Raw genomic sequence first — 19,487 nt, forward strand, 5'->3', positions numbered from 1 at the left:
AGGGGAGTTTGAAGCGATTGAAACGATCAGGGGTTAAGTCAAGTTTACCTGGATCTTGACTTATTTATTTTCGAAGGAAGACTGGCATCGGGGCTAAAATACGCGAGGCTCGGCTTAAAATAATAGGGGCTACAGCCCCTAGTGATCGGACCTAACGACGCCCATAGTAACACGTATCAGTCAGACATTTTGAAAAGGTCTTTATTAAAAAAAAAACAATCAACAATATTTAAAAGTAGGGCACATTTTAAATTCCATTTGTTATCACTGTGAAGTAATTTCTATTTCTATGACGTCTTGCATTGTATATTTCCCGGTTTAATTAAACAATAAATGTGAAAGAAATAACGATCCTTGTGATTTAATGCTCCTGATCAAATGGTATGCAGTAAATCTACATTTTGAAACTGAAATCTTATATATATATATATATATATATATATATATATATATATATATATATATATATATATATATATATATATATATATAAGCGTACGGGATAATAGTTTAGTCACACGTTAAAAGCTGCCTGTTCGGCCGTTGTCTAACAGCGATTCTTAAAATAGAAACTCACTTCACACACATAACTGGGAACTCCCGGCATCCATTTCCCTGTGTGTCGAATTTTGGTCAGAGGTACTTAAGATTTTTGCTTAAATAGATTATTTTTCGGTATGTTTTGCGATGCGCTTTAATATTTGATATAGTATTCTGACGTTTTTATATTTTGATATTACGCAAAATATATCAATTGTTGTGTGAGAAAGAGCATAAAACTATAGTATTAAACATTTTCACATTTTTTTGGCCGTATTTATGGCTGCAGAACACTTTAAGGTTGTGCCCCTTTCTGTTTAGCCTATTGTTTGTTTGTTGTTTTCCTTACGGCCGTTTAAGCCGGACGCTACGGCAGTGTAATTATCCGTAGGAGCCGACGAAAGGCTGAGAGCGATCAGCCCGGAGATATATGAATATTCTCGCTGAAGTTCTCCGCCGGAATCCATCTCTGGTTGCTTATTCCCCACGTCTTGAATCTCATATAGTCTATTTTTTTCCCCATAACCGACACTGCAAGATCAATCCAACACGGTCTTACATGCAAGTTTGCAATTACATACGCAGATTGTATCCCTGGGTCTTTTATGGAGTATCAAATTTTCCTGAGTTGTGGTGTAATTATATCTACGGGGAACCGCAGTAAATACAGACACACAAAGCTATGCGGCTCTACGGAAGTATCACTGTAAGCACTGTAAGAACAGTGCACGGAGATTTTAAAAGCCATCACCGTGACATCTCACCGTATAGACATACAGGGCGCAGGAACACACGCATATGAATAAACAAATGTTAAATATTAGAATGCTGTACATAACATCAGGTGAACGTTGTTATCTTAACAGTGCTGTTGCAGCAATACACAAAACCAATGAAATTATGAGGTCATGAGCAGGCCCCCAGCTATCTTAAAGAGGGAGGCGTTTAGCGGTCCTATTTGTTTATAATTTGAAAAAATACGCCGAATAAGAAAAAACAAACCCATGTGCGTATTATGACAAAGAGCAAACGTTTCCATAAATGAGGTCTTTTTAGGTATTGCTATGGGTCGAGTTTATTGGGGTCTCATTAACTAATTTCCTCTTGGTCTGAAACGCAGATACACGCAATGACGTCAGCGTAATAAAATAAATCGGCAAAACCTCCAGAAACATACACAAAAAATCTGTTTCGGTTAATGCAAAATTTGTTAACAATAAAAGACACACTACAATATAATATAATATATAAATGTAATAAAAGTACTGCTCTGGTTGACCTTAATCCCAGGAAATAATAGGATTACAAATAACACACATATATATACATGCCTATCTATGTATCTATCTACACACACACACTATATATGTGTGTGTGTGTGTGTGTTTGTGTGTATATGCGTGTGTGTGCGTGTATATATATATATACACGCACATATATACAGTATATAGATAGATATGTATATGTGTGTGTGTGTGTGTGTGTGTTTACACACGCGTCTTTTATTTAATTACATTTTTTTAATCGTTTACGCTTTCGAAAATCAATTTGAAATGATATCAAAGTTAAAAGCAATATTTTTTCATACCGTGGCTTAGAATTGTTTAGAATCGAAAAGCTGTCGTTTTGCTGAAGCTGCTGACAAACAGCCGTGTAGACCAATCACAGCAACGTCTTCGAGCAAAACCAACCTTCTCGAGGCCTAGTCGTTGACAGTGACCCCTTTGTCGGCGCCACTGAAAATGAGACGCATTTCGGTGGTCACTGAAATCTTTAGACCAAAACAGCGACGCAAAAGTTGAACTTAAAACAGTTTTGCTTTCTTAAGCCTAAAACATTTTTTTTATTCTGCTTCGCAGTAGTGTTTTGTCAATCGCTTAACCAGTGGCAACTTCATCTTAAATAAGTTACAGGGGAAGAAGAATAGGAGTTTGCATTAAAAAAAAAAAATCTTCCGAAAATATAGGCCTAATATAGAAAGCATTTATTCCATATGATTGGGACTGAGGGAATATTTAGTTTATAGGATTCTTCGATTCTTACGCATTAGTCATGGCTTATCGTATTTCTTTCGCGTGCAGGAAAATAAAACTTCACTAGCGGCTTTGAGGAAGTTCTGCGTGTTTTCAGAACAGTTATTTAACTCGATGTCTGCATAATTCCGTTAATTCAGTAGAAAAATATGCAAAACTATCAAAAAATGTGTTTTAACCCCGGGAGTAAGTTAACGTTTATTTACTGTATAAATGTAACATAATAAGCAGGTTAAAGGTATTTGTATTGTATTATTTTGTATACGCTATATTGCGTTCTTCTAATCAAATAATTCATAATATAGTTCCTTATTTTTATTTCCTCGATAATTTGTCTGATAAACAGAAAACCACCGTATACGACCATTATGTCGAAGTAAAAGATAAAAAAAAACGTGGAACTTAAACTTATGAGCTACTATATGAAATACACTGCAAGCTTTCATCCTTTTTTCCTCTAAGAGGACAATGTCACCAATCCCCCAGGATAGGAAAACACAACAAAGGCAGAAAATAAAATACACACAGTAATTAGTTCAACATATGAATGGATTCTGTGTTTATTTTGTACGTATCGGCCTATCGTTTATATTGTAAACAACAGCAAAAAAAAGCAAAAAAAAAACAGCAACAACAACAACATTAATAATAATAATAATAACCAAATACTACTAATAATAATAATTATAATAATAAACTTTCAGTAATCTTATGACATGGGATTAGAACCTTACACGGGACATATGAAACAATTCGAAGATTTCAGCGTTGATACGGTGCTTCCTGCTTTATGTATCGGTGGAATTCCTCAGTTGGTTTAGATTCTGGAACTATAGCTTGATTCTGTAATTAAAAGCTGATTTGTCTTCCCCAAGCCGCAAGGACCATAGGAACCGGCAGCGTCACTAGACTTGCATGGATTCCTCTTTGTTCTCTTGCTGCTGTGGGTGTCTTTACCTCATGACGCTGGCTAGATGGCGCCATTGGTCCATGCGAGGTCTCGCTAGCTCGCCAACTTGACCTCGATGACGTCAATTCTGTCTGAAGAATCAAGGCCACTTCCAAATTTCTATTGGTGGAAAAATCACGTGGCAATATACTGTGCATCCGTAATTAAGTTGCTAGTATTTTCTTGCCCCCCCCCCCCCCACCCCCAAAAAAGATGTCAGCTTACTGTAGTAATCTTAGAAAAAACTTGGATTGCGAATTAACAAAATGAAATGTCGTGCCCCAGCAACGTGCCTATAGTGGCTCTCTCTTAGTGGACAACTTGGTGGGAGGATCCTTCACGTGCAGAAGCGAGGGCTATCTCGAACACCCTGAGATGTACATGCAAACGGGTACTGAGTGTAGCTTTTCGATTATGCGAAATTGTGGAATTGTTTCTTCACCTGTCACCAAAGGAGATGAGCTTCCACAAACAACTCTACCGTTGAGCATATACCATCAGACACCCTACCTGACACCGTTGGACACATGGGGGACAGAACCAAAAACTTGTATTGAACAACCTGTTGCCCGACCCCTGATCTCCTGCACTTTTCCAGTGGATTTTGTCAAGGAAGAGGCCATTAGTCGCGTGTACCGGGATGACATTGCCAGGAATAAGGAAACAACAGAACCGGCTATCTACACAAGACTGGGCGACAACAGCAACCGGTCAAGCTGTGATCAGGCTGCACAATCTGCATCTGACTTTCTCAATCTACACCAGATATACACGGCCGAGAACTCACAAGATGGAAATGATTTCGATTCAGGATTTGCGTCAGCTGCAGACATGACAACTTCTGCTGAAATACCGTTACCCGAACTGTTAATGAATGCCAGAAAATCTAAAGAACGCTTGTCGGTTGAGCGGATAAACCCTGAAGATCGTCGTTCAGCTAAAAAACAGCCGGAGAAAGAGGAAAGTATTTTTAGTACGGACAGTAGTACGGATAATTCCGAAAGCGAAATGAAAGGTAAACCTTATAACACGACGCCCGTGACACGTAAGATACAGAAGCACAATAGGTTGCAAATACCCATGAAGCAGACAACATGCCAACAGACTGCGATTTCACTGCTTAAATTAAAAACAATACGTTTAATTGCTATATCTGACTTCCACCCAAGGCTGAGACGGACTGGTTAAATATAAGCATTTTTCGTTAACCTCATTGTCTCATTGTACAACACGAAAATACAAAATACACAATATATTGCAATGGTATTGGCAATGGCTTTAGGGTGACGATGAAATGCGGTGTTGTGTTAAAAAAAATGTTTGCTGGATTTCAGACAGACTTACGGTATTGATACCCTTCCTGTTTTTATTCGTCGTGCTGTGGCTGCATTTATATTTCAATATATAAAAAATTCATTATAGAAATTTCTCCAAATTGTTGTGCAGCCTAAAACATTGTTCTGTTTGTCCTCACGCTAGAAACTCAGTTGTGCTGATATACAACGGTGCAATAAAATGTAATGGTTTGGCTGCAGAAATCCTCTAAGAATGAAGTGTCTGTGTGATTCGTTACTGCACCATGAAAGATTTTCATGCATTTGAGCCAGCTGCTACAGAGGCTTTTCCACATACGCGGTGAATATGAACCCTTGAAAGGATACATTTTATTATTAAAATTTTCGTGCTTAGCATGGTTTCTAAATATTTATTTGATTTTAACAAACGGAATGTTAATAGGGCTATGGCATTTATATCCAGAGAAGTCTTTTTTTTGTGTTTCAGTCATTCCGCCCCACGGATAAGCACCGTACTTCCAAATGCTGCTTTACATTTTTCTTAAAATGCGACCGACCCTAACATCGGCATGTCATGGGTCTTGTTCGAACACCACTAAGTGGTAAACTATGTACTTACACATAAAACACTAACGGCCGAATACTGGCAAATAGAACTGGAAGCGAATTTATAATGGGACAAAAATAGTTCATGCATTAATGATTAAAATTGATATTTAAAATGCAAAATTAATTACCGTCATTTTAATTTGAATTCGCGTGCCATTGTATTCAACTCATCACATCAGTGTATGCCTCTCTATTAAAGTTTATGTGTAGAAAATTAAATAAATTCTTTTTACACTTTAACCAAGTAGTTATTGTCCTAACAGAGTATTATACTACTATATTATTGTATGTATATATATATATATATATATATATATACCTTTGTTGAAAGGCATCTGAAATTTCTTTTCAATTTAATGTTTCGGAGATAAGTAGCATTATCCAATGTGATCCCCATAAATGGTATTTTATTTAAATTTAATAGCAGAAAAAAATTACACCTTTATTGTATTATAATGCCAGTGTTTGTGAAATAAGTGACTATATGTCCTTGAGATGTAAATTGATGATTGTGTAAGTATTTACCTGCGATATTTCGTTCTGCGGATTTCGCCTGTTTCAACTAGGTATTTTCTTAATTATTATGAATGCTTTTTAGTGAGGTTAAATTATAATAATTTAGGGATTAAGCTTCAAGGCTTCTGCATTTATTTTTATATAAGTCGCGTTTCCATCTTTAAATGTGGAAAAACTAGTGCAGTTTGATAGTTCAGCGCCTAAGATAAATTCACTTCTGTATTATATAAAAATACATAGAATTAACACGGCTCCAGATACGGTACACTGTGAGCATTATCTATGACGATTAGCACATTACATTAACCGTTGCGCCATTTAAAGTTGCATTTATCCATCGTAAGGAAGACTGGAGAGAAAGCAAGGCAGCACGCGGCTCGCTTCATAGTACCAACAAATACATTAATGAATTACTATGAGGGTTCATTAATCTGATAATTGAGGAAATGAACAACAATGGAGCAACTAAAACGTGCATACGTGCTCATTAACGGGTGAAATCAGTCGCTGATGCTTAGGTATGCTCTATATTAATAACCTGTTTACATTTTGAATAATTCCTATTTTGCAGAAGACCGTAAAGTCGACAAGACACCTGGAAACTGGCTGACAGCTAAAAGTGGTCGAAAGAAAAGATGTCCCTATACAAAGCACCAGACGCTGGAACTCGAGAAGGAATTCTTGTTTAACATGTATTTGACTCGCGAGCGCCGCCTGGAGATCAGTAGGAGCATCAACCTCACCGACCGTCAGGTCAAGATCTGGTTCCAGAATCGGAGGATGAAGCTGAAGAAGCTGAACAGAGAGAGCCGCGCGCGAGAGCTGACGCCGACCTACTACACCTGAGCTTCCGTGGATAAAGACTGAAATCTTTGATGGACAGCTGTGGAAATACCACATCATTTAGAATATATATGTCTATATATCTCGTAGCATTTTGTCAAGTGTATATATATGTGTGTCTGTTTATATATATATATATATATATATATATATATATATATATATATATATATATATATATATATATATATTCCGTAGTGTTTAGAGCATCTGAATTGTAACCTTTTGTATGTTTATATGCATGTTTGATTTGTTGAAAGGTATTGTCTGCCTGTTTAACATGATCTGTCTATGTTATCTGTCATATTTATTGTATATAGCAAAGTTTGCATGGATATCCTTTTCCTCTCTGTATGAGTATTACGTGAGACCAAAAATAAAACAGGAAATTGAGAAAATCTGATTGGGAATTTTTTTTGCAAAGAAATAATATTTTTCTGGAAAATCTGGTATGCTAGTTCTCGCCAAGGAAAGAGAGAATGACAAAGAAAGGGATCATGGCAGTTTTAATGTAAGTGGGAGACCATAACGTTGATTTAAATATTATCCAGGTGACCACAGTAAGTCAAGGTCATAAAATTGTAATGTCAGGACGGTCCTGGAAAGCGCTGGGGGGGGATTTTATGATCTGCAAATATAATGTGCTGCTGGTATAAAGATGCATTGAAAGGTGAGCGGAGCAGGAATAATCTGCAGAGTGAAGACAGAAAGGCGGCAAGGAGGCAACGTGCTGAAGTCACGCGCCCGGAGGTTTTTCCTTTAAGGAAACAGTGGCGGTTTGGTCGGAATAGTCAAAACACACGCGTGAATAAGAATGAATGGAAAATTATAAAAATGAAATTCACCTCATGAAAAGAATGCGACTTGTCTTTCGTCGACCTCAAGGTAGGACACAGCATTTTAAAATTTCGAAATTGTTTTATTTGAACCAAACCAGGAGATTCTTTCCTATGATTTGTTTCCCGAAAAATAGCGTGAGTCTTGCGTGTGCTCTTCAGGTAGAGATTGTCGGTTTCATATCTGCGACTCGTATGGAATGACCAGAGTTTATTATTGTTCCATGATGATAATTATTGTTTCCATCATTCTATCGTTTTACTTAATGCTGTAAAGAATGCTGCTAAACAAAAATAAAAGACATATTCAGTCCCTGATTATTTAATACTTGATGTGTAAAACTAAAACTGAGGGGTTTAGCGGAATTGTGAGAAGTTTATTATTTGATGTTTGGTTGAAGTACATCGGTCCTGTCAACAGTGAACGTTTTGGTCCAAATTGTGTTTTGAAGAATATTACTAGATCACATTATGCTGTCGTTTTCGGTAATGCGCATGCAGTACGAAAGCGGCATAGGATCGTGGCATACTCGCGCATCATTGATCGCCTTGGCTGCTTTTTTAACACAAAAATTGTTAATTTAAGCATTAATACCTGGTGCTAGTGTCTTTCTAGTGTCTGTAGTGTCTTTCCGAGCTCACTAAGAGCCCCGCACAGCTGATGCGTGGTTTAGGTAGTTTCATGTTGTTGGGATTGGCTTGCTGGCTCGGCAACAAGAAACTGCCTTGATTACGTCAGTTCGTCTTCATCAAGGGCGACAATTTCTGTTGATTGTTTGTGTTCTATTAATGTTGTCACATAAGACTGGAAATGAGCTGAGCTATTGTTGAATTTTATTTTTCTCTCCTTTGCATCCTCGTCAATTGTAAACGCCAAAGAGGTTTTCATTCTGTGTTTCGTACTGCACAAGTGTTTCAGTGGTATTATGCATGTGGAATTGTACTGTCTAAAAAGTTACATTGTACCTTAGTTAAGAATATGGACAATTGAAAGGGTGCAACGTATACGTTGGATTATTGGATTTAAAAGCAGAAGTGCGACGTCTAGCGAGTACCCAGAGTTTATAAACAGCTGCGGCTGCCATTGCTCATCGTTACCTGCATGGTAAGTTTCGAGTGGATCTATATGCATTGTAATTGTGGGGTGAAAATGGTGCATGATTATTGTGATGATTGAAACACTGGGCAGCAATCCACCGACAAACCTCAATTACCAAAGTGATTCAAAACAGTGTGACAGGCTAACGTCCTGAAATGACAACATTAGTTTCAAAATGACGCAATCTAGAACATCCAATCCAGTCCCCTTTGCAACAGTATTGAGCGTACTAAAAGATCACGGCAAAAGTGCAACACTTTTATTTCGATGCCTAATTCATGTTTTTGCTGAATAAGTTGATGAATTACTAAAGGCCATTCGATGTTTCTGGAACTCTGTTAGGCAACTCAATAAATTCATGGATTCTTTAAAACTAAAGATTAAAATATTAACTTATATAATAGGCTATGTGGTTTAAAAGTTCTTATGGTGTTTAACGGTGTTCTACTTCTTCGTCGTACTGAACTGTATTACTAATATAGTATGTTCACGATATTAGAATACGCCTAAAAACGGTATAGGCCTAAGTGGGGATGCTATAAAACGAATCTTTTTTATCTTTTTTCCAGAGGAATCAGGCAGATAATCTAAATATTCTTCTTGTTCGATATTATTATAATATGTTTTGATACACCTGGGCCTTTCTCATTTAACCAATAAAATCGTGGTCCGCATTCTTCACTATCAAAAGCAGGGTGCAAAACTCTGAAATATTCCTCCAATTAAGTAATAATATATTTAATTTATCAATCTGTAATTAATCATTGTAGTTTACTTGTAATTTTTACTAATAACTTGCGAAGGTTACGCGTTCTATAAGGATTGTAAATACATACATATTTGGGCATGGCTGTATATGTACTGTCATATAAATACATGACAGACAGTGGGGAACGATGGAAAATCGGGAAAAGAAGTTCTTTGTCCGTAATTGTAAGTTAATGTATTATGTTGAATTGCAGTTGGACCTGCTCATTTTTGTTCTTCTTTATGAAATACAATCCCGGTTCATTTGACCATTACCGGAGGGCATGTATCTGTTTCCCCTTCATTTCGATTGCTGCCGCGGAACCCCCTCCCTTGCCTTGGCGCGACTAAAGGGGACAGCGGTCTGGAATCCAAAGTCACTTTCATTCAGCTGGAGTGAATAGTAATTCGCGCCAGAATGCCTTACTAACAAAGGGTTTACAGCACGCGAGATGACTCCCGCCCCCGCCAGATAACACGGAGCATCCGGAGGAAGACAGGCGGATTCTACTCCGCGGCTGTTTCCCACATTTTATATCACCGGTAATAATTACCTACCGAGATCTAAAAGAAATGAACGGGTCTGAATAAAACTGCAAACCATTCCACTATTCACGCTTGCACGCTTGTTGCGCTAGAGGTGTATCGTACGGATGAATATAAGTAAAGATTAATGCAAAAGTTTTGTTAGCAGCAGTTGCTCCAGAACGATTAGCAGCAACACTAGAAGAATAACCAGGTCGTCACTGCAGTGTTTCTTTGATGGTTGCCTGCATCCGGCGACACAGGTAAACTAGCTAGACTAGTGCATTCCTATTTCAATACATGATATATACATTTATAGGAAATTAATATATACCTAACTTATACCCTGCGTTACTATCATTCAAACTACCATGTGACGATTTCATCATATATTGTTTAAGTCGCAATATTTCAAATGGATGAATTTCCCCTAAATATTTACTTAAATTGATTTTTAATTATCAGCACTATACTGAAAGGTGCAAGTTACAGCGAGACGACAACGGCGTTAGCTTTTTCGGCTACCAGCCCGCCTGCACTCTCGAAGGTTTTGTATTTTCACAGTTCTGTACGTGTCCTAACGCATTTCCATAAGCACTCACTATAATTCATCAGCCGTACAACAATCGTCAGACTGACAAAATAAAAATGACGAATTAAGAAATATATGCAGCTCTACCCTCACATGAGCAAGCAGTTAGGGAAATGGTGATCGATTGTAGCCCGTTTTGAAGATTATTAAATATTATGACTAGTTGATATGTTTTAAAATGAATTATTTAAATATATGTGCAAATTCGGTCGCGACACTTCCTTTCAGTTTTCTTTCTCGACCTGCTAAAATTAACCAAGTGTTAACAGCAAAGTCCAATATATTGTTGAGCGGTGTTAATGTTTACTTATGGTTTTGTGTTAGTTATGTGCTCCTTCTGTTACGTTTTACTTATTTTCTTTCCTTTTAAAAAATTGCTAATTAGCCATGCCATTTATGAGCATTTGCACCACATTGCTGTGGCGTTAGATTTTAAGTGCTGTATTGCAGACGTTTCTGACGTGACGCTATCAGTACGTACTGAACTTACCACAGCACATGAAATATAAGGCACTGGAGTAACTTATTTGAAATAGAAGCATTATTTGCTTCTCGATGCACCAGTTATTCTCCTTAATGTCCAGCCATTTCAATTTACATCTTTGTAAATTTTACATATTTTTAATAACAATACGAAAAAATGCGACTGAACATGTTTAAAATAAGCAAAACACCTTTCTACCTCAAGCATTAATAAAATACAACGACAGATATCGATGGATGTTCTTATTCAGGATATACAATAAGCATTTCATTATCGGCATTTTTCTACGAAATGGAGACACCGATTAATACACAAAATCTTTCTCACGCATAAAATAATGTTGTTACTAGTCCACATTGCAATATGGTGTCCTCATAGTTTTTAAATGAAACTTATAGTTTATTTCCACATTCCAGCAACAAATTCAACAGGCGAAATCGACAAACACTGACAGAGATGCGGTGATAGTGTTGTCGACTCTTATTTGCATCCTTTTATATATTAACAATTACATAGTATAACTCTAATAATGTTTGTTACCTTGTTGCATTCGATGGGCGGTCGTATGACGCGAAATACTTAATGCCGAAAGTACTTTACTGATTTATTTATTTATTTATAATTTTAATAGGCCTAAAAATTTAATAGGACTTAATATGTGTGCCTTTTTTTTACAGAGAAATCACACTTCAGAAATACTGTCAATAAAAGTAGTTTGGCAAATAAATACAAGGATAATGGAGAATTGACACTAGGAACAGTATACCTCACGGAGTTTACCAAAAAAGGGAAAAGAGCTTAACTTACAGTTTGTGTACGTCACAGTGTAATATTCATACAATTGTAGGACACCTAAGCCACTGATAGGGTCGCCAGTTTATAAACAGTGCAACATTCAGCTTACATTTATACTCCCTGATTTAAAGGAATATATAATAATATTGTAAGGTGTATCACGTGACGTGAAGACGTAGATAGCTAGTATTTAAGTGCTAATTTAAGATATGGCACGTAGGTGGCAGTGATGCGCAATATAATTCAGCTAAATCAAAATGCGCAATTGAAGTAGAAATGAGCATTTACGAAATATTCCTTATCGGTAACATAAATATGTCTATTTCTGATAACACCATTCGCAAAGGTGCTAATTTGAATTCTTACACAAATGCATAATATTTTATTATTATTACCAGTATTACCAGTGATACAATGACAATAATTACATGTCTAAGCAACTGGTTAGATACAAGTTTGTATATTCTACATAAATGAAGATGACAACATTTCACATAATAAGTCGTTAATAGTCACTAAGAATTCGTTATTTGAACAATATGTTACTAAAATACCAGTTCAAATGTATCCTAATGCGAAAACTGTACATTTAAAATACTTCTTCCGATCTCAAAATGTTTAAGTGCTTCCTGACAAATACAAGAGCAAGTTCAAAACAGAGGAAAGCTGCAGACCTGCATGTAGGTTTGCTCCTTGTAAAGGCTACAAATTGTCGCGGCTTAGTCTCTTTTTTTTGAGCTTCAATTAATGGTGTAGCTTCAGGTAACCTATGGCCTTAATCCCTGAGTTCCCCAGCAAGTCAAGGTTCGTAGCGTTTGAAAAAATATCTTAAATATAAACGTTATTATTCTAGCACAGCGTCGCACACATTGATATAATTATTTGTCTGACGTTATGTTTTATGTCTACACTTCAAATGTAAGTGTTACTGTATTGTAAAGTCGAATTAGCACTTCCAGCACATCCAGCATTTAATTTAACTATGGACTGGTATGTACTGGTGTTCACATACATGTGTAGGGCTAGCGTTTCTATACATAGCGAGTAACTTTTCACCAGGTGATAGATGCACACGCAGTATCAATTTCAAAAATGTAGTCGCATCGTTTCAGCAATTTCCGACGTTTCTGAAGTTGTGTCTTATAGGCAGGCTACAAAATCTCCTGTTCAATACGGCATTTATCTAAATAGAGTCAGCAATAAACTAATTATTATACAGACAGTAAGCACATATTAGAAAATCATGCTCAAGAGCACCAAAATTTACCCTAATTCGTAAGATCGCTTTATTGCTATTTAAGGTAAATAATACTACTACTAATAATAATAATAATAATAATAATAATAATAATAATAATAATAATGAAAAAATCTCCATCGGTGACATGGAGAATGGGTTTCTTTTTAATAAATAAATCCGCTTAATATAATGGTTTCCATTTACGCTTTCACAGCTCACAAAATGACACATAAACCCCGTTCTACGTAGCCTACTTAATTCCAAAGCCTATCAACACAACGAAGCCACATGGAATAGATATGCAGCCTATGCCGAAGTGAACCCACTGCGGATGGAGTATTTTACGGAAACGTTAATTAAAGTTTCAGTGCCAGCCTGTTGTATTTATTTCGTCTGCTTTCCGGATGCAAAAGCATAAATGAACTTGACTCTGTTTTTGATAGCAACCAGTGAAGTGTCAAAATGATTTTAATGGATTTACTTCATTTAAAAACTACGGGGGCGTTCCATCAGAGCGCTAAATCATCGTCTCCTTCATTTGCAACCTCACTACTAACGAACCATGAGCATTATGGCATATAAATCACAACATATTTTGCAGAAAATTCGTGATTCCATCCACAGATTTTGAATATGAAAGAAAAGCAGTAGCCATCGTCATAACGTCAAATTTTTAAAACTTCATAATTGTAGTTATGGTTAAAAACATTTTACACTACAGAAATATGTCAAAGGGCTATGTCTTCCAATTGATTGACAGGGCAACATTTGTTAAATGAGAAAAATCATTTTCCTTTTTCTAATTCAACACCAAACCATTAACAAAAATATCGTTCAAAGAAAAGTAACAGCAGCAGAGCGTAGTATTTGCCATGATACCATTGCGCATTGATGGAGTATTTTACTTAACTTTAGATCTATTTAATTGCAGAAGTGCGGACATTAAGTACATTCATGCGTGCAGAATGCTTTTGGTGCAGGAAAGCGATGTGCCTGTTGCCTTAACAAACTAAAATAATCATACCGGAAATGCAGAGCGCAGACATTCTCAGAAAATACTTTTATTAATTTATCGGATTGTCTCCTACCGAGTACGGTTAATAAATAAGCTTCAATGCCACCAAGCAGGCGGAAAGGCCGGCCTGGAACCGACAATAACTCCACGAAAGTGGGTCCAATAGGTTCCTACTGCCTCTTTTGACAACTGCAAGAAATTTTAGTAGATTTGATATACCTGCTTAAGTTGGCTAGTATACAGTGCAGCAGCCCGTTCAGTACAGTTACTGTTAAGCTGTATAACATTTAACAATCAAAATTAATAAATGTAAGCTTGTAGTAAATTCCACATCTTAAGACTGCCGTATATATGACATTCAACTCCTATTTGAATTAACCGCGAGGCTGCATTATGTTCTCCGCATTATCATGGCGTGCAACGCACCAGAAAACCCAGGCTTACATCTAAAATGTCAGCACACATAATACAAGTGCACAATCACATACACACTTTCCTGGGAAATGTAATTCAACACATGCGCTTGAGTTTTTCATCGGTTTGAACGTGCTCAGATAGGCCCAGGGACTGAGGTCCTAAAGCTGTCCTAGTTTCATTCATACTTAGACCTACTATAGATACTCAGCGTCAAAAATGCTTAATCCAAGACTGAAGCGATTCTTCAATTTAAAACTGAATCGTTGACTATTCTTTCCGATTTTTCCTGCATTCAGTAAGTGTCCCGGTAATAATACATCCTCATTGTTCACCGCGTGCATCTTTCTCTCCACTGTGTTCGTCTAATATAAATTTTAAACTCAGTTCATTCCTGTTATTTTCCCTTTCACGTGTTTTCCAGTTGATGACAGACGTGTTCCACAAGTATTGTGTTGATTTTATACTATAGCACCAACTCGACTTCAGTTGTTATTAACGACACGTTTATGAACAATCAAATGGTCCCATAAAAATTTATTGGGAGACATAAAACCAATGCGAGACCACTTGCAGAATATAGCCACTTCAGCAGGCAAGTTTTCAAGCGAGTTACTATTCCCACCTTTCCGATTTTTAAACATCGGTTTACAAGACAGATTATTTCAATAAGGCATGTAACCTTGTTTTGCTGTCCATAAGACCTTTGTATAAAACCACCCGCTGTTTTTCAGAAGAACCTTTTAAAACAAAAAGGCTGAGAAACTGCAGAACAAAATCACATTTTAACCGGTTTAACTTTTTATATTTATTACAGCTCGGAAAATGCGCATTTTGCTCAGTTGAGCGCAATAGTTTTCTATGGAGACAAACTAATTACATCAGCAAATAGTCCGTATAGGTGGCTGCCAACGTACCTCTTTCTGCGATACGGTGATACGGATCTCTATGGTGTTTCTGTTTTATTATTAAACACCGGGGAAGGTTATGTATCATTTTAATATTAAAGTTCTGCCACGTAATAGTACAGCGCTAAATTATAGATCTGAATTCCCGAAGTGCATTGCTATTCCAGAAAAGGATGGCGCATTGATCCAACAAGCAGTTTTGGGGAGGGAGGGGGGTAACTATAATCACGTGTGGTACAAACAACCAATGGCAGCTAGAAAGACTTGTAGAAATAATTACCTGGCTTGATTGTTCAATGGGCAGATAAAAAAGTACACATACACTCCATATAATAATCGGATGCATGTAAAAGAGACGGGGAGGTTCGTCATGTCGACCACTGGTCCCATAAGTAATTATTATGTGGATTCCTTGATAAACCATGAAAACGACGAGGTCCTGGCGACTCGATTCTCCACTGCTGGATCGCTTTCCTCCGGCTCCCGTCCGACGCCCATAGTACCGGAGTGTGCCGATTTTCCTTCCTGCAGCTTTACCCCTAAACCTTCCGTTTTTACCACGTCTTGGGCCCCAGTTCACTCACAGTCCTCAGTGGTCTATCACCCATACACCCACCAGCCTCACTTAGGAACGGATTCCAGATATATACGCTCCTGGCTGGAGCCGGTCTCTGGTACCGTGTCCTTCCCAGGCTATCCAGCAAACAGCAGACACTACGGGCTGAAACCTGACGCCTTCCCGGAGCGCAGAGTCGGTGAATGCTTGGGATCCAATGGACGCGGATATTCGGATTATCTGTACAGCTCTTCTTCTGAAATTCGTGATAAGACGCCGCAGAACGTCCCTTCTCCGGAATCCGAGGTTTTGGCTCCAGACAAGCACAAAGACGACAAGTCCGAATTAGATCCAAGTAAGTTGAAGTTTACTGCATGGTATTGAAGCCGTGCTTCTTATATAATTGCTATTGCATTTATTTGGAGGTTGACTGTCATTCTTCATAAAAAAAGAAATGATCTTCCTTAGTATCATTTTTAAAAGCGTTTAATTACTGCTGAAATCCTTCCTCACACGGGGTTACTACTGAACGGGACAAATCACGGCTGTTTAAGGTTGTAAAGTAGGAGACGGGTTATAAAAACTGCGTACTCAAAAAAGGGGCAATTTAATGACAAGGTGGGGTTACACAAATCGTCTTGTTTACTATATACCATACTTATCACTGTTTCTTTGTTTTGTTTCTTTTATGTTTTGCAATATCTTCGTTATAGCTATATTATTTTTATTATTAATATCATTATTATTCGCAGTCAAGGATAAAGCGTGGATGTATTAGGCCTAATTTATTTAAAATTTGTATTATCGACTTAATTTAAATGGTTACTGACGAAGAAATGAACAAGTATGATAAGGTAATAATAGGCCTACATTCCTTATTCAACTCTATGCCTAATATAGCAGATATACTTTTGTCATGGGAGGAATATATATTTTATTACGTTGTCTGAAGAATGGTATATTTGATAAAGTAACAGACTATAAAAATGACACCGTCACGTGCGCATATTACGTCCATTAAATATGACTGTAATATTTTCTTAAATATACATCATGTTAGCACAGAATGAGCAAAACAATTCTCCAGAACACGACTTGGGAATTTCGGCAGTCAGTGTGTGATTTTCTGACTTCATGCAGAAAGCGAAAGGAGCTTCCGTCCGTTTATGGGCCTATAAAATGAAGGGGCGCATTCACAATTTTACGACAACATTCCTCTTAAGCACTCAGCGGTCTTAAAAAGCAAATCGCTCCAAATGATCAATTTATTCCAATTATTATAAAAATACATACATAGACTGTATTTGACGACACATATTTAAATTAACTATTAAAAAGGGGCATATTCTGTTAAGAGACCCAATCATGTATGTCATATCGCATCACTTCCCATATGACATGGTAAAATTTTCAGTAATTACTGGTCTTCAAAACAGTAAGTATTTTTGTTATTCGGTTTTCAGATAACCCTGTGGCGAATTGGATCCACGCGCGCTCCACACGGAAGAAGCGATGTCCTTACACCAAATATCAAACTTTGGAGCTTGAAAAGGAGTTCTTGTTCAATATGTACCTTACAAGGGACCGTCGATATGAGGTTGCGCGAGTCCTAAACCTGACGGAGCGACAGGTTAAAATATGGTTCCAGAATCGACGGATGAAAATGAAGAAAATGAACAAAGAAAAGAGCGACAGCAAAGGACAGTAGTGTGCAACTGATCAACATAAATGGGAAACATAAACAAGAATTGGAATTCAGATTGAGCAATTTACCCTACAACTCCCGAGAAAACAGCACAGACAGAAAGCGTTAGGCCATTTTGTGAAAATTAGTTTGATTTTTAGTTTGCGAAACATTTTATGATGTTTTATTATATTCTCTTTTTTGGATACTGTCCATCATGCGACATTGTTTAATATTTAGTGTTCCTTAGAATAACACCACAGTTGTGTTGAGGCGATTAAGTTCCTTTGATGGCGGAATTGTACTTAAAAGGACAATGACTGAAATAGGCCTATTTACTAGTGAACAGCGAAAGTACTTGAATTTTTTTTATTTTACTTTGTAACTTATGACGTTCTTCATATGTCAAAAAAGATATCAACGTGTCTGTGTATGTATTTGTGTGGTATTATAATAGTTTTGATGTACTTATTCGTGTATTTTTACATTACTTCAAATCCGTAAAGTTATAACCTGTTGTAGAATGTAGCTACATTGAAATATATACAATATCACCTTGCACGTTTGATGGTCTTCCTTACAAAGCGTTAGCTGGCTTTCATGGCATAGGCCTAATTGAAAAACGAAAGTTAAGGATAATATGACACGCAAAGGTGTCCTAATTAAAATCCAAATATCTGGGACCTTTGAAGGTGGATGATGACTGTATGAGGGGGAAAACGTGGTGTATGAATTTTGGTAAGAATTCCATTGAGCTAGAGATCCAGTATAAGGACCACTCGTAATTTTTACATTGAGGCAGCATGTATCTAAGAACAAAACTGCCTACAATTTTTAAATGAATTTCATATTTGCGATCGTCTTCTGAGCAGAGGTAATTGAAGTAGTTTATTCTGATCTGCTGTTAGTCACGTGGGACGGGTATCAGGGAATATTATTTTAATGAAATCTGCGTAAGCGAAAAATCCAGAATAATATAGCTGTAGAAAGATGCATACATTAAGATTTTACCACTCATTTTTATTGTATTGAAACTGACAATTAATATTATTCATATGTGTAGGCCTACGTATTTTCAATGGATGCTATTCAAGCCTGCTCATTGTTGTATTTAACCGACAATTCCCAAAATGGCATTATTTAATTCTTAAATTGTATGAAGTATTTATATATAAATATACAGATATATATTATATAGGTTGCACACAGACACATTAATATTGTCGCTAAGATATTCCGATTACACCTACACTTAATGCTACTTATCATATATAGGGGTAGCGTCGCAATTAAGAAAATAAAAACGAAAAAGAGTCGCTCCTTTGCATGCCTTAGGACTTAGGTGTTATGTGAAACAGTATGTCTAAGATAAAATAGCCCTTTGTGGTGGTAAACAAAACTGACAGGATACAGATCTTTTAAGGCGCAATCCAGTGCGATATTTCCGCAGCTCAGGACAAAAATGCAGGTTTTACAGCCCTGGTTGGGCTCGCGGTGTTTGTTTCAAATGTAACCAAACAAAAGAGAGTCCTGCGAACTGGCTAGACGTCTGGCTTAAATTGCTTTATGGCTTTAATGGACGTCGATGGCCAACTGCTTCAAAGGGAGTTATTGAGATTGTTTTGTCTGTAGCCCCGCTAAAAATATCGGGAGTTTCAATGCACTTTCATTCTGAAAACGGTGTTCAGAGGGCTGCATACTTCCGTGGAGGAAAGAAGCAGTAAACTTGAAAGGCCATAATTGCTCTTTGCGCGTTTAAAACCGCTCAACCGGATGCAGTACTGCAAGATGATTCTAAAGTGGGTTG

At 37.1% G+C, this 19,487-nt stretch overlaps 2 protein-coding genes and 1 long non-coding RNA gene across 3 annotated transcripts; 2 read left to right on the top strand and 1 right to left on the bottom strand.

Moving 5' to 3' along the window:
* Window positions 1–3,108: 3,108 nt before the first annotated feature.
* LOC140579594 (uncharacterized) lies at window positions 3,109–15,541 on the bottom strand. The gene is made up of 2 exons (XR_011983543.1): window positions 15,450–15,541; window positions 3,109–3,642 (listed from the first exon to the last, which is right to left on the bottom strand). It is a non-coding gene; the product is annotated as an uncharacterized lncRNA (long non-coding RNA).
* hoxc10a (homeobox C10a) lies at window positions 3,779–7,177 on the top strand. The gene is given in 3 exon segments (XM_023798972.2): window positions 3,779–3,817; window positions 3,820–4,537; window positions 6,514–7,177. Coding segments are annotated over 3 exon segments (1,017 nt in total). The 5' UTR covers window positions 3,779–3,793; the 3' UTR covers window positions 6,789–7,177.
* A 139-nt stretch (window positions 15,542–15,680) lies between the features above and the next one.
* hoxc9a (homeobox C9a) lies at window positions 15,681–18,241 on the top strand. Its single transcript, XM_023798978.2, has 2 exons — window positions 15,681–16,351; window positions 17,460–18,241. The coding sequence occupies exons 1-2, from the start codon at window positions 15,781–15,783 to the stop codon at window positions 17,702–17,704; spliced, it is 816 nt and encodes a 271-aa protein (XP_023654746.1). The 5' UTR covers window positions 15,681–15,780; the 3' UTR covers window positions 17,705–18,241.
* Window positions 18,242–19,487: the final 1,246 nt, after the last annotated feature.

This window comes from Paramormyrops kingsleyae, chromosome 18 (genome assembly GCF_048594095.1).
Source record: "Paramormyrops kingsleyae isolate MSU_618 chromosome 18, PKINGS_0.4, whole genome shotgun sequence".
Taxonomy (NCBI): Eukaryota; Metazoa; Chordata; class Actinopteri; order Osteoglossiformes; family Mormyridae; genus Paramormyrops; species Paramormyrops kingsleyae.